General features: G+C 42.3%; 1 protein-coding gene across 2 annotated transcripts in view; it reads left to right on the plus strand.

Moving 5' to 3' along the window:
- The window catches only part of ADCY3 (adenylate cyclase 3), a 158,755-nt gene extending 150,498 nt beyond the window's left edge, over nucleotides 1-8,257 (plus strand). Inside the window, exons 18-19 of one of the 2 annotated variants that reach the window (XM_085894009.1) lie at nucleotides 4,243-4,369; nucleotides 7,977-8,257. In XM_085894009.1, the coding sequence (XP_085750135.1) occupies nucleotides 4,243-4,369; nucleotides 7,977-8,242 (393 nt within the window). In that variant the 3' untranslated portion in view covers nucleotides 8,243-8,257. Of the gene's footprint in view, nucleotides 1-4,242; nucleotides 4,370-4,551; nucleotides 7,008-7,976 lie in introns of those variants that run through there. The other variant, XM_085894010.1, reaches the window with a different exon arrangement.
- The last annotated feature ends 5,550 nt before the right edge of the window (nucleotides 8,258-13,807 follow it).

Raw genomic sequence — 13,807 nt, forward strand, 5'->3', positions numbered from 1 at the left:
GTCCTCTGCACCTCGTGACATACCAGACGATGCAATGCGCTTCATCGAGAGGTTCGTGATCCTGTTGTACGATCGAACCAGCAAATGCACAGACATTGACAAGGCCAGGAGGAAACTCTTCGCAAGGAAGAACAATGTGCAGCTCATCCCTCCAACGAAGGCAGCTCTGGAGGAACATGTCAAGAGGGCAGTGTATCAAGGTGGACATGTGTGGGGTCAGATACTGCTGCCAGCACCAGAGCTCCCTCCACCAACCAACTGGGGTTGGTCAAGGACTGGAGAAGGACAGAACACACCTTACTGGACCAGGCTAACTGAGGCAGCTCACAGCTGCATTGAGCTGGTTTCTTGCAAGTGCAAGAAAGGGTGTGTGAGGTGCTACAAGTGCAAAAAGGCTGCCCTTCAGTGCACAGCCCTCTGTGTGTGTGAAGGGGACTGCACATGCCGATGAGTCAACAACATACATGTACTTGTGGCAATGCTGAACTTGTTAACATGACACTGTTTATGTGCACGTATCTTCAGTACCGGTATATACCTAGCCTCAGATACCAGTACACCTAGCCTCAAATACTAGACCATGTAGCATGTCAGTATTATACCTAAGACATTTACAGTACTAAGACATTATTTTCAAAGTATTGTGTTGAATCCAATATTTGCCTGGATAATTTCCAAATAAAATTATATAACAGACTGTGATAGATAATATTTAGTTGAAAATGGTAATATTGGATTCCTTGCCCCCAAAAACATACATTTAGATACCAGAATCAAGTCAATAGCTGCATTACGTCCAGAGATAATAGCAAATGTAGATTTCAAGCGGCGGCCATTTTGAAATCCAATATGGCGGATATAAAGAGAGAATTTCAAGTGGCCCAATATCTGAAAATGTTCGCAACATATTAATGTATATTTGTGCCAAATTTAGTGCTTGTATCACAAAATGCACAATAGGTTTGCTATGCTGCTACACTCGCAGAACATTTGTCATGAAAATATTTGTTGAACAAACTTGGAGTGGCAACTGACCTTCGGTGAGAGAGCGGCTGGAGAGTTGAACCCATCTCCGCAGCAACCAGGTTAACTTTGCGTTTCTGGAGTCTATCAAGTAAAGATAAGTGTCAGGCTGATGCTCCAGCCCAAATGTGGCAACGGTGCTCCATGATGGAATGTGTAGTTATTTTATACAGGTACAAAACAGCATCAGGGGGTAAATACCTGTGTGCTCGATAAACACAACTAACTCGTTTGGAAGCACTGCTAGGAATACCAGAAATGTACTTATCCCAACGGAGGTTAGAGGAGATGTCCAGACCAAGAAGTAGCAGCTCAGATGATTCTGTTAGGGTTGAAGACCTCATGTGCACATAAGGGAAAGACCTGTTTCTGGAGCTAGACATGGACAACAATTTAATTTTCTTTGCATTGAAGGTTACCAGCCAGTCGTGCCCACATTTCAACACATTCTCTAAATCATTGTCCAGTGAAACTCCAACCTCATTACGATAGTGTTGAGCGAATCAGCAGATGTGCAGTAAAGTGAAGAGTCATCAGCATACATGGCTAGCTGAGACAAAACATCATCAGGAAGATCAATGACATAAACAAGGAACATAGTGGGACCAAGGACACAGCCTTGTGGGACACCATAATTGATGGAGCAAGCAGGAGGAGATCGACCATTTTTTATGATTGAAGCTTGTCCTAAACAAGGCTGAATGCCACAAAATGGTGGGCTACAAACAGAAGGAAACACAAGGAAATCAGACACAGGTGGAGGCCTTTCAGTCCATCATGCCTGCACCACATCAACACCACACTAATTTATCAACACCAGATGAAAAGAAGAAAATGCAAAAAAACATTATATATTTATATATTTTACATAAAGTGTTTTTTGGAATCTATTTATATTTTTTCCAGGGGAGGGGGCATAGGCGTAGTTCAAAAAAAACTCACAACAACCACCACACAACACCCCTTGACGAGACCTACACCAACAGCACCCCGTACACATGCACACAATCACCCATCAATGCTCAAGCTACCGAAAAGTCCTATCAAAATCCCTATACCCCTCTTTCTCCATAACTTCCAGGTACCCATCTAATTCGAATTTAAACTTATCTCCTGTTTCTGCTGCCACTACCTTTCCAGGGAGACCATTCCATGCATTAACTACTCTCTGAGTGAAAGTCCCCTACCTTACTACCGTCTTAACTCTCCTCTTCTTTACTCTCAGGCTATGGCCACTGGTCCTATCACTATCTACTCTGTTGAATAATTCATCTGCTCTTATTTTGTTTATACCTTTCATTATCTTAAACATCTCCATCATGTCTCCTTGTAACCGCCTTCTTTCAAGTGAATAAAGTCCTGTCTCCTTTAGCCGCTCCTCATAGCTGAGTCTAGCTAAGCCCGGATTCAATCTAGTAGCCCTGCGCTGAACCCTCTCGATGGCATCTATGTTCTTCCTAAGTTGTGGTGACCAGAACTGCACACAATATTCTAGATATGGCCCTAACTAATTTCCTGTACAATGTTAACACCACCTCTTTTGATATATAATTGATCCTCTTACGAATACAACCTAAACCCTGATTTGCTTTACCTGTAGCTGCCTGGCACTGTGCTGCCCGCTTACCTCCTGTATCTATTACCACCCCCAGATCCTTCTCTTGTGTGACACACTCCAAAATTACCCCTTACACTCTGTAATCTCTATTTTCATTGTTCTTTCCCATCCCCAACACCTTACACTTGCTCAGGTTAAATTCCATCTGCCAATCTTTTGCCCAATCCATACAATTATCAATACTTTCCTGTATCTGATCACCACCCCCTCTGATATCCACCTTACCTGCAAGCTTTGCGTCATCTGCATATTTGGAAAGTTTATCTTTACCCCACTATCCAAATCGTTGATGTAAATAATGAATAGTAATGGTCCGAGTACTGATCCCTGAGGTACCCCACTACTTACATCCTTCCAGCAAGACATCCTCCCACTCACAGCCACTCTTTCCTTCCTATCACAAAGCCAGTTTGCAAGCCAATTAGCTTCCTGACCAGCCACTCCACAAGCCCTAACTTTGACGAACAACCTCCGATGTGGTTCCTTTTCAAATGCCTTCTTAAAGTCAAGATATACTATGTCCACTGCCTTTCCCTCATCCACCCAATCAGACACTGCTTCCTAGAACTATAAAAGATTTGTTAAACAGGAACTACATTTGGTGAACCCATGCTGATGACCTTTAATTAGTTTGTATTTGTTTAAATGGTTCCTCATGTGGTCCTTAATTAATGTCTATAACACCTAAGAATAAAAAAAAGAAGAATAAGAAAAAAAAAGGGCTACAAAGAAAAAGAAAAACAGGAAAAACCTTCACTTGGTCCTGAAACAAGTAAACCTCAACACAGGACCACTGTGCAGGAGGGGGTAACTAGGCCAGGCAGAAAAATACATTTCCCTACCCCCATTCAATTTTCTTACCCTCAAGTACCACATTCATTTTGTGATTTGCCAGGAAAGCAGAAATGACTGATTGCATCACTTCAGATACACCATACGGCTGAAGCTTGTGGAGCAGACCCTTGTGCCACACTTTATCAAAGGCTTTTGAGATATCCAAAGCAAGTAATCGAGCTTCACCCTTGAACTCCGAGCTGCACGCACGCACACACACACACACACACACACACACACACACACACACACACACACACACACACACACACACACACACACACGCACACACGTACGTCATTTCAAAACTCCGTCTCCTGTTGCACAGGGGGGTGGGCTATTTATTTTCCCAGTGTTTTTTTCCAGCGGACCTCACCCCTTATAAAGGGAAGAGGAGGAGAAGAAGGGTGGGTTGGAGGTATCTATGCATTCTTGTTAAATTCGTTATTTAAAAAAAAAAATTCTTATGGCTTTTTCTCTTTCAATCCATTTGTGCAAAAAATTAGACTACAAAGCATTTATAGAATTAGTTTAAATCATTTGGAAATTGCATTTGCAAATGCTTTCTTTGAGCAATTTTTTTTTCCCGCAAACTATAAATCATTTTGTCAACATCGATCACCAAATTCTGGTTCCAAGTTCAGGTGAAAATCAAGTCAGTAATTGTGGGCAAATTGCTTTGTGCACAAGGTGCACACAAGGTGTGCAATGAAAATCAAGGTGTCCATGCACCTCACTGCAGCTGGATTGCTTGTCCCTCATTTCAGGACTCCGAGCAGCTGGAAAGAGTACGTTGGCAGCATCTGGCAGATCTTGCAGATTTCTGCCTCGCGATGAAAGTTACTCTTTGGAACATCAACAACCAGTCCTTCAATAACCTCAAGCTCCGCATTGGTGCGTACGCCTCACCTTTCCAAAATGAGTCTGGAGGATCATTTTGTATCCCTCTGTTTATAAATGTGAAAGTTTTTTTTTTTTTAAGGATTGGTGGCGTGTCTTTCGGCTGTCAGTCACGCGTTGCTACATCAATATTGGAATCCTACTTTGACTGCCTTTTTTGTGGATGCGTGTTTCAGGGTATTGAAGAATGGAACATACCTTCGGACGAACGGCATTTATTTATTTATTTTTGGTGGCCGTGTTATCACTACTGTTTGTATGATAAACGTGCTTTGTGTTATTTTGTCTCTACTTGTTCTCTTGAGAAGGCTGATGAAAGTGAAATGCTTTTTGAAATCCAAATTTCATTTGGAAAAACAATTTTTTCCACCCACGTGTTTTGGTCCTTGGCCTCGTGGATCTTTTCCAAAATATCTTCTGCATTATTACTGCTCAGCTGAAGGTTATCCATTTTTCATTTTACCTTCCTGTTTGCCAGTCTTTTGCTTCCATGTATTCTTGTTTGTATGCCTGTGTGTATATCTTTGTATGTCTTGGTTTTATCTCGACACTTTCGTTTTTGCTCGTTTCAAAAAGAGTGATGCAACTTTAAATGTTTATTTACAAAGAAGCAGAAACCTCAGGAATGTGAACCAAACATTTCATGAAAGCTTATGACATGGTATTGTCTATCACTGACTGCTATTGCAGGAAGTCACTGCTTGAGTGAGTGAGAGCCCAAGGTCTGAAATTGGCATTTACGCAAAATCCTTATCATCGACGTTCTCAATGTGTGCCCCTCTGCGGTTCAGACAGCTTCTCGATGTGTGCCCCTCTGCGGTTCAGACAGGCATTGATCCTGACCCCAAAGTTCTGTCCAACTTTCCTGTAGGTCTCATGTGGCACTGCCTGGAGGTAGTCTGACACCTCCTGCTTCAGATCATCCAGTGTGGCAGTGTGGTTGGCAAAGACAGAGCCCTTGGCAGCCCCCCAGAACCAGGAGTCCAAATGGGTTCAAGTCTGGGCTCTGGGGTGCCCAAACATGAGCGGTACCCAGGGCAACAAGGCAGTTTCTGAAGAGCTGCCGCAGGAAAGTGATGGTGCCACCAGCTGTATGCGGGGGTGCACCATCCTGCATAAACCAGGTCATGTTGAGCTGGTTTGGAGTGACCTTTTGGGCTAGATCATTATGGAACTTCTGGAGCACGGCCTGGTAGTGCTCACTGTTGATCGTCACTGTCCTGCTGTTGTCATTCTCAAACCACTAAATCCCTAGCGTTCCCCATCTGGCATTGAAGGTGCAGAAGCATGTGACCTTAGGGCCTTTCAGGTACCTCTCAGTGATCTCAGGTAGTTCTGCCCCCCAGAAAATGTTGTTGTGGTTGTTGATGGCACCGTTCAAGTGGAAATGGGCTTCATCACTGAACCAGATCAGGTTGATCCAGTTTGGGTACCGCTCCATCCTATCACTGAGCCAATTACACATCTCAAGTCTCCTTCTGATGTCATCTTGACTCAGTTTTTACCTAATCGAGATGATGTATGGGAAAAGCTTCATTTCCTAAGTGAGGATACACTGGACTGATGTTGGTTTCATGCCTAGCTCCCCAGAGCGCCGGCGGTGGAACTTCTTGGGACTGTCTGCAGAATCCCGCACGGCGTCGACATTGGTTTGTCTCTTGGTTACTGATGCTGGCCTGCCACTGCTGCCCTTGTTCTGGTTGTGCACTGCACCCTTGTGCTCAAAATGTTTGACAATACACTGAATGGCACAATTTGTGGGTCCATCACGTGTTCTGAGGTTGTATTCCCAGCAGAACATCCGGCGGGTGTCTACATATGAGTTAGTCTCATACCACAGAGCCACCAATTTTATCTTCTGCTTCACTGGCAATGGCGTAGTTGGGCTATGGAGATAGAAATCCCAGGGAACAAATACCATGATAACACCACCAAACCCTGAAAAGGAAAATAGTGTAGGTCAAAAAACAAAGAAATGGCAGGAAGTGAAAGTTGTATCAATCTTTTTGAAACAACCTGTATATACATATTTCAAGTGTTTGTTTGTGTGTTTGTATGTTATTTTTTCCTTGTCTAACCATAGCATCTTGAGCCCCCAATCTTTGATTGAATTTACTTCAGAATCTGGGCATGGATTTTAAGCTACCGCTTATTGGCCTTGGCATAAGTTTTGAGGCCACCAAGGACTGCTATAAAGTGTATATTGGGATGTGGGGTCAGGAAGTGCTGCCGCCACCTCGCAGGCAAAAGGTAACCACCATGAGGCCAATAACTCCGTCGCTTTTCAATGTCCAACACATCCCGAAACTACCACTGGAAAAAGCTCACCCAACCAGGTAACCACGCCCTCCCCCACTAGCCCCCGCTAGCAATCTATAACTATTAAACATCTTAAAATGCAAATCCCATCCTCATCCGCTTTATACTTGAACTATACTTGTCGAAAACGACAGTTTAAAAATTGGTACATTTTATGAATTAGTGTTCTCCATATTCTCCTGATAAAGGTTTATTGAAGATTTGATGACAAAACCGCACGTACGTACGTGTACACACACACACACACACACACACACACACACACACACACACACACACACACACACACACACACACACACACACACACACACACACACACACACACTCGTCATTACAAAACTCCGCATCCCACTGCGCAGGGGTACAGGCTTGGACGGGCTTATTACTTTCCAAGTATCTCCCCCATATGTCATTGCAATTTATTTTTATGTTGTGTGTAAAATACTAGTGTAGGTAAAAAGGTTAAAAAGAAAACAACAACAAAAAAAACAACACAGTAGTGTAAACACCCCATAAGACACATTTGTCAAGGCCTAAGAAACACATTTACCCACCATTACCATAAAGACACATCCGATGTGAACCAGACAGCATTCGGTTGAATGGTGTGTGACTGCATTTGCTGGTTCTGTCTGCTGGTTATAACGTGTTCAGTTTCATTTGCTTCTTTTCAAAATTATACTTCCTGCTGGTTCTGTTTACCATCTTCACTCACTTTTGTTCCCGAACACTTGTTTTGCCTAATGCATCCGCTATGGTCCGTGCCATGTTTTGATGTGACCTCAGGGTTTTTGATATGCTCTTGCCATTGAAGTACTGCTACAAGCTGGGAGGGGTGGCTTTGATATTGTGTTCATGATTTAATTGATTACTTTTACTCTATGTATGTAGATGTATAAAATTTCCTTTATGTCTTCACTGAATGGGATTAAGGGATGCTTTTTGGCTTCTTGTATTGCGTTTTGTCTGGACATTGGATGTTGTAGTTACAGGAAGTATAAAAGGTAATGGAATGAAAATTGCAGGAAATTTAATTTCCTCTTTTTTAGTGGTTGGGTGGACATCACGTTCAGGAGGTATTTGGGAGAAAACGATCTAGCTTCGCCGCTTGAGTTATCGTTCATTATTCTGAAGCAGCTGGGCAAATACTTGAGATTGAGGATTCTGCTCCAACTTGAAGACAGGTTTGGGTGGGGGTGGGAGAGGTGAACTGATGTAATGGTGGATGACGGAGGGGGACGGAAATTAAGTCATTTGATGGCCTCATGTGCTCTTGGTAGAAAGTTTTAACGATCAAGGCTGTGTGCGGCCAGTGTGGAATGATCATGAAATATCCAGTGAGACTGACCTCTTGCACTTGAGGTTCAAAGTCTGCTGGATAAGAGGTAGGGCAAATTCTGGTGAGATTATTGATTCCATTACTTTGCTAATAATGGGACATAGGCTTACTGGTCTGCAGATCCAGGTGTGGGTTTTTTGGCAGATGTGTTGTATATCATGGGGGGAGGGGGGTGGGGGTTTGTTTGTCAAAAAGAATAATAAATAAACAAGTAGTCATAGACTGGTACTTACGAAATCGTCAACTTGACCTCTGACCTTGTCTAATAAAAGCTGTCTCTAGAGAAGGTAGTGACGCAAACCAGAGGTTTCTACGATGATTCTGCACCAAACCATCAAAAATCGTAACGTCGACCGAAGGAAAAATCTCCATTTCTCCACGCAATTATTTAATATTATTTCATCAAAGTCACAAAACCGTAATATTCGGCCATCCACCAACAATCTTTACATAATTCGACGGCTTATCGAGTCAGGCATGCGACGATAACCTTTATTGGGATAAAAAATGACTTTTAAACACCATATTTATCGAAAACACCGTCAGCGCACACAGGAAAATCTTTACGTGATCAACGACGCCTCTGCTCGAGCACGCTGCACCACGTGACGAGCTGTGACGCGACGAGTGAAATATTTTTTATACAATCTTAAAACGTCTCCAAAACATCCGATTTTTACCAGAATTTCGACAACTGAGTTTTAAGCCTTCTAAGCGATCGCAAAAACCGAAGACAAAATTAAAATCAAAGTTAAAACGAACTTGTAACGTCGACCGAAGGAAAAATACTCCATTTCTCCACATGAATTTACGGAATTATGTTTGACCTCACTGTGACCTTGACCTTTGACCGACTTTGACCAAAATATAATCAGCGCTAGCCATCACCCTCCTGAATCGCGTGGTGTAATTTGACATTGGTAGCTTCTTCCGTTCTCGAGTTATCGTGCCTACAAACAAACAAACAAACAAACAGAAACGGAAGTCATCAATATACTTACGAAATCTAAAGATTTCGTAAGTAATAAAGAGAAGACAAAAAATTGAAAGGATTGTAAGCACTCCGTGTTAATGGGATTGCAAGCTTTTCTCATCAACTTCCCTGGAGGGATAATGCTGCACCTGTTTGTTCGTCTGCTTGGAACTCGCATCGTGACAAATTGAAGGTCAAAACTCTCTTGTGTTTTCGGAAGTAATAAATAGATGGACAAGACAAATATTGTGAAGACAAACACTACGTGAATATGTATTTTGGGATGAATGGGAGCGAATGTGCCATTGGAAGAAGTATAATTGCATTTTCTGAGACTTACATATTGTGGCATCAACGGTTCAACTAACGTTGAGCTCGTTGTGCTGGGAGGTTAAAATCCTACGATGTTCCGAATGGCTTAACTCCCGCAGAGACCTTCCGAAGTGATGGCGGACAGCGTGTGCATTGGTTGTGGGGAGAAACATGAGAAACTTAGCTCTTTTTAAAACCAACGGGTTTATTCCCAAAGCAAAAACAAGGGTTGATTGACCGGTGGAAGGAATATGATGGTGGGTTGGGAGGAGCGAAGGAAAGAAATGCAATTAATAAATAATTATACACAATGTGAAGTAAAAACGAATCTAAAGAAAAGAACAAAACCTAAAGAAAGGGGCAAAAAAAAATAAAACCAATATAAATTCTAACTAAACAGAGGACCTCCTTCACGAGCTCTCCTCAGAGTCCTCTTTCTCCTCAGCTATCTTTTCACCTCTGACTGACTTTTTTCCTCCCCTCCCACAATTCTCCATTTTACCGCCAACCAACCACTCTCTTGCACCCCCAACTGCTCGATCAGACTCATCCCTCTTCTTGCCGGGCAACACTCCACCCCAGAAGGTGTCTATAGCTCCATCCCATTCACTTGCAAAGTCTCCCGCGCCCCCGGTCGAGGTTGACATCGACGTTATGCACACAATTTGTTTAGTCATAACCCCTAATAATTATTATCGCACACCACCCCGTGTATGGTGCACATTCAAACAAGACAATTCTTAAGCTAATGTTTCCCTACTTATTACATCGAGATTGGCTAACAACCCGGACACGGACAATGCTACTCTATACATTCCTGTCTGCTCTTCGGGAATATCTAACCCCCCACCCCCCACTAACGTAACACTATTATGTAGCCTCGTGGTACATCTTATTGATACAGAAAAAAGATTTGAAGTGGTTGGAAGCTTTTGGATGTGTTGTAGATTTGAAATTTCTAAAAACATGTCTTCACTTTGTCATTCCGGGGTATTTTGTATCGATTGGGTGACAAAATTTTTTCATTTAATCCATTTTAAATTCAGGCTGTAACACAACAAAATGTGAAATTAGTCGAGGGGTGTGAATACTTTCTGAAAGTACTGTAAAATCTCTCCCCCGCAAGGCTGGAATGCCCCAGCGCAGTATTCTGGGCACAGTCCTATTCCTGACCTTCATCGATGATCTCTCTGACTCTGGAAAATATTCTTTATCGATTTGCTGATGACTCCACCCTGTGCTGTGACATCCCTCATCCTTCAGATAGGCAGGCTGTAGCCTCTTCCCTCTTTTCAGACCTTGACATAATCACAAGGTGGTAAAACACTTGCAAAATATCTTTCAATCCTGACACATCTCATACTCTCACAATCACTCTCTGAAAGAACAGTTTGGCAAACGCTCGCATGTACTTTGAAATAATCCTCTTGAGGAAGTTCAATCCTTCAAACTCCTTGTTATCAGTCTAAGCCATGACCTTTGTTGGGCAAACCGCAATTCAAAGTTGGCCTCCAAAGCCAGTCACCATCTGGGCATCGTCCGCCATCCAAAGTCCTTCCTTGGTACACCTGAACTCCTCTCTACCTACAACGCCTTTGTCCACAGCTTGGAGTACTGCTCTTCCCAGGGCTGGCTCCGCTGCTTCACACTCACACCTTGCTCAGCTTGACGCCATGGAAACCAAGGGCTTCAATATCATTTAAATCTCCTGCACTGAGGCTGAGTCCATAGGCCCATCACTTTCTCATCGCAAACAAGTCATGGTCTCTCTGTCTTCTACCACTTTCTGGTCTTGCACCCTCTGCTCTTTCTGTGCATTGTCCCACCCCGCCCCTCACCCCACCACCTCCCTCAGGTTTATGCAGGCCACACATGGTCCACCATCAACCACCTTTTTGTGAAACTACCAAAATGTAGAATTACTGTTCTCCTCCACTCATTCGTTTCTCTTTTTCCCACCTGTGGAACCAACTTCCTCATTGTCTTCAATCTCATTCTTCCCTCCAGATCTTCAACACAGCTAGACAGATGTTCCTAATCATCTCCGACCATGACCTTTTCTCCCCTCACGAACCCACCCCACCCCATGCCCTTCTCCTTCCAAGGTTCCAGTTTTTCCTTCCTGTGAGTTTCTTTCTGTATCCCTCTTGTCCTCTCCTGTCCCTCATTCCTCCCTAAACCAATTATATGTCAAAGTCTCCCTCTATCTTTCCATTTAACTCTGCTGTTAGTGTTTCTACCCCCCCCCCCAACCCCAATTCTCTACTGTTCCTCTTGTTCTGTTACATCCTGATACACTCAGTGTACTAGCTCTTCCATGAGCCTCAACTCTATATACAAAACAAAAACGAGAAGGGAACTCTTTGATATCGTGACGTCACCAGATATGCCTCTGCCCACATTATTACATCGTTATACATACTTGTACCAAGTTTTATTGAAATCCCTGAACCCAGATTCGAAAAATTAAATAATTCTGGTTGCCTGACCATATGGCCGATCAGGTTGAAATTGAAAACATATATTCCACATGACTACGAGATCGTAACCGTGATGTTTCACGCCGATTGATGAAGTGGTTCAAGAGAAGTAATTTTTAAAAGATTTTTGTTCAATCCAATATGGCTGCCAGAACATTTGATGTATAAATTGTTTGTGAACACTCCGGTATCCCCAAGGGTTGGGGAACATGTGGGTGAAGCTTCCCCTCGATCTGTCAAGCCTTTCTGGAGACAAAGATTTTAAAAGGTTTATTCTTCAAAAAATCAGTTGCCAAACCATGTGATCGATGACATCATAGGTGGAGAACTTTTTGTTCCTCGTGGATAGGAGATCATACTTGTAAAGTTTCACCTCGATCTGTTCAGCCATTTTGGAGAAGATTTTTGAAGATTTTAATGTTAAAAACAATATGGCTGTCGAACCACATGACCGACGACATCATCAATTTTTTCCCCCCATATATAATTTACCCCGAGATGACCCTCAAAATTTTTCATAATGATCGGATAAAGCGTTCGATGTATGCAATTATGACGTCATAACGAAGCCACCGATGACATCAAAAAGTCATATTTGTTTCCCATGGGGAGTACTTCACATGTTCCAAGTTTCAATTTTTTCCACAGAACGGGTTTCGGAGATGCAGAGATCAAAAGTTTTTCCTTTTTTCCAACATGGCTGCCACACCACGTTATCAATGACGTCATAATTATCATTAAAACATTCTATATGAGTAGCTGCACCTATGGTGAACATAAGCGGTTGCAGAGAAAACAGAAAATTAGCATGGATGGACAGACGGACGAACAACCCGAAAACAATTATGCCACCGGCGACTTCGTCAGCGGAGGCATAAAAAAAGATGTAAATTTTATTGATTAGTGTTCTCCATTTTATCATAATAAAAGTTTGTTGAAAATTTGATGACAAAAGCTCAAATGGTAATAATGTTACAGGCTGGACCGACAAACAGATGGACACACAGAAGCGATTGCAGAATCTCATCTCCCACTAAAAAATGGATGTGCTAATAACAAAACAAAACAAAACAAAAAACCGAGGGAAAAATTAAATTGAGAATCATAAGTGTTTTATCTACGATGCCATTTGAAGTCATGCAAAACTTTTATGTTAAGAAACCATCCGTTTATATTACATTGACAAAATGATGGAGTTCAGTAACCCCCTCCTCCCTCCCCCCAATCCTCTGCATCCCCTTCACCAAAATTAACCATACAGGCCCCTTCCTTGGACTACCCTCGAATTGTAAGTAGTGTGCCCCCCCCACCCCCTTTCAAAGATATCAAATCCACTGCAAAATTTGTTTCAAAAAGAAACACCTTTCAATAGCAAAACAATTTTCAACCTTTTCCAATTGTGTTATTGTCACCATGACAACATTACTTTTACCTTCAAGTCTCCCATCTCCTCTCTCTCCTCCATAAGCCTGAATATTGTATTAAAAACAAAACAAAGGCACAGCGACTCAAGAGAAAAACTGTTCTTCAGTTTTGTAGATAATAACCAATTTTCACAGGTTAAAGTACCGTACCATATCAATTTATCAAGTATATCCGATCTGTGGTGTCCTATTATTTGTACATGTGGGCTGTTTGTGCCATAGGTCTCGATTTATAACCCACAAGAATACCTCTTTTGTATCTCACTGTTTACACATATGGATGTTTTATTCACGTAATTGCAGAATGTTTTTGTGCTGCAGTATTTATTTTGGATGAGAGCTCGTTTGGGGTGCAGACCAATTTGGACACAACACAACCATTAGCCATTAGTCATGGTGCAAACCGGAAAATGTAAAAAAAAATAAAAAAACAACAAACAATCTTTTACATGCTTCAAAGTGTGCTGTCCCTGATTTATTTCAAAAAGGGTGACGCTGTTGCTTTGTTCAGTTGAAACACAAAGCACAATCATGCGTCATGCTGAACTAAACGTGGAAATGCATACACCATGGATATATATAT

This window comes from Eptatretus burgeri, chromosome 9 (genome assembly GCF_056783735.1).
Source record: "Eptatretus burgeri isolate ZD-2024b chromosome 9, Ebu_testis_v1, whole genome shotgun sequence".
Lineage (NCBI taxonomy): Eukaryota > Metazoa > Chordata > Myxini > Myxiniformes > Myxinidae > Eptatretus > Eptatretus burgeri.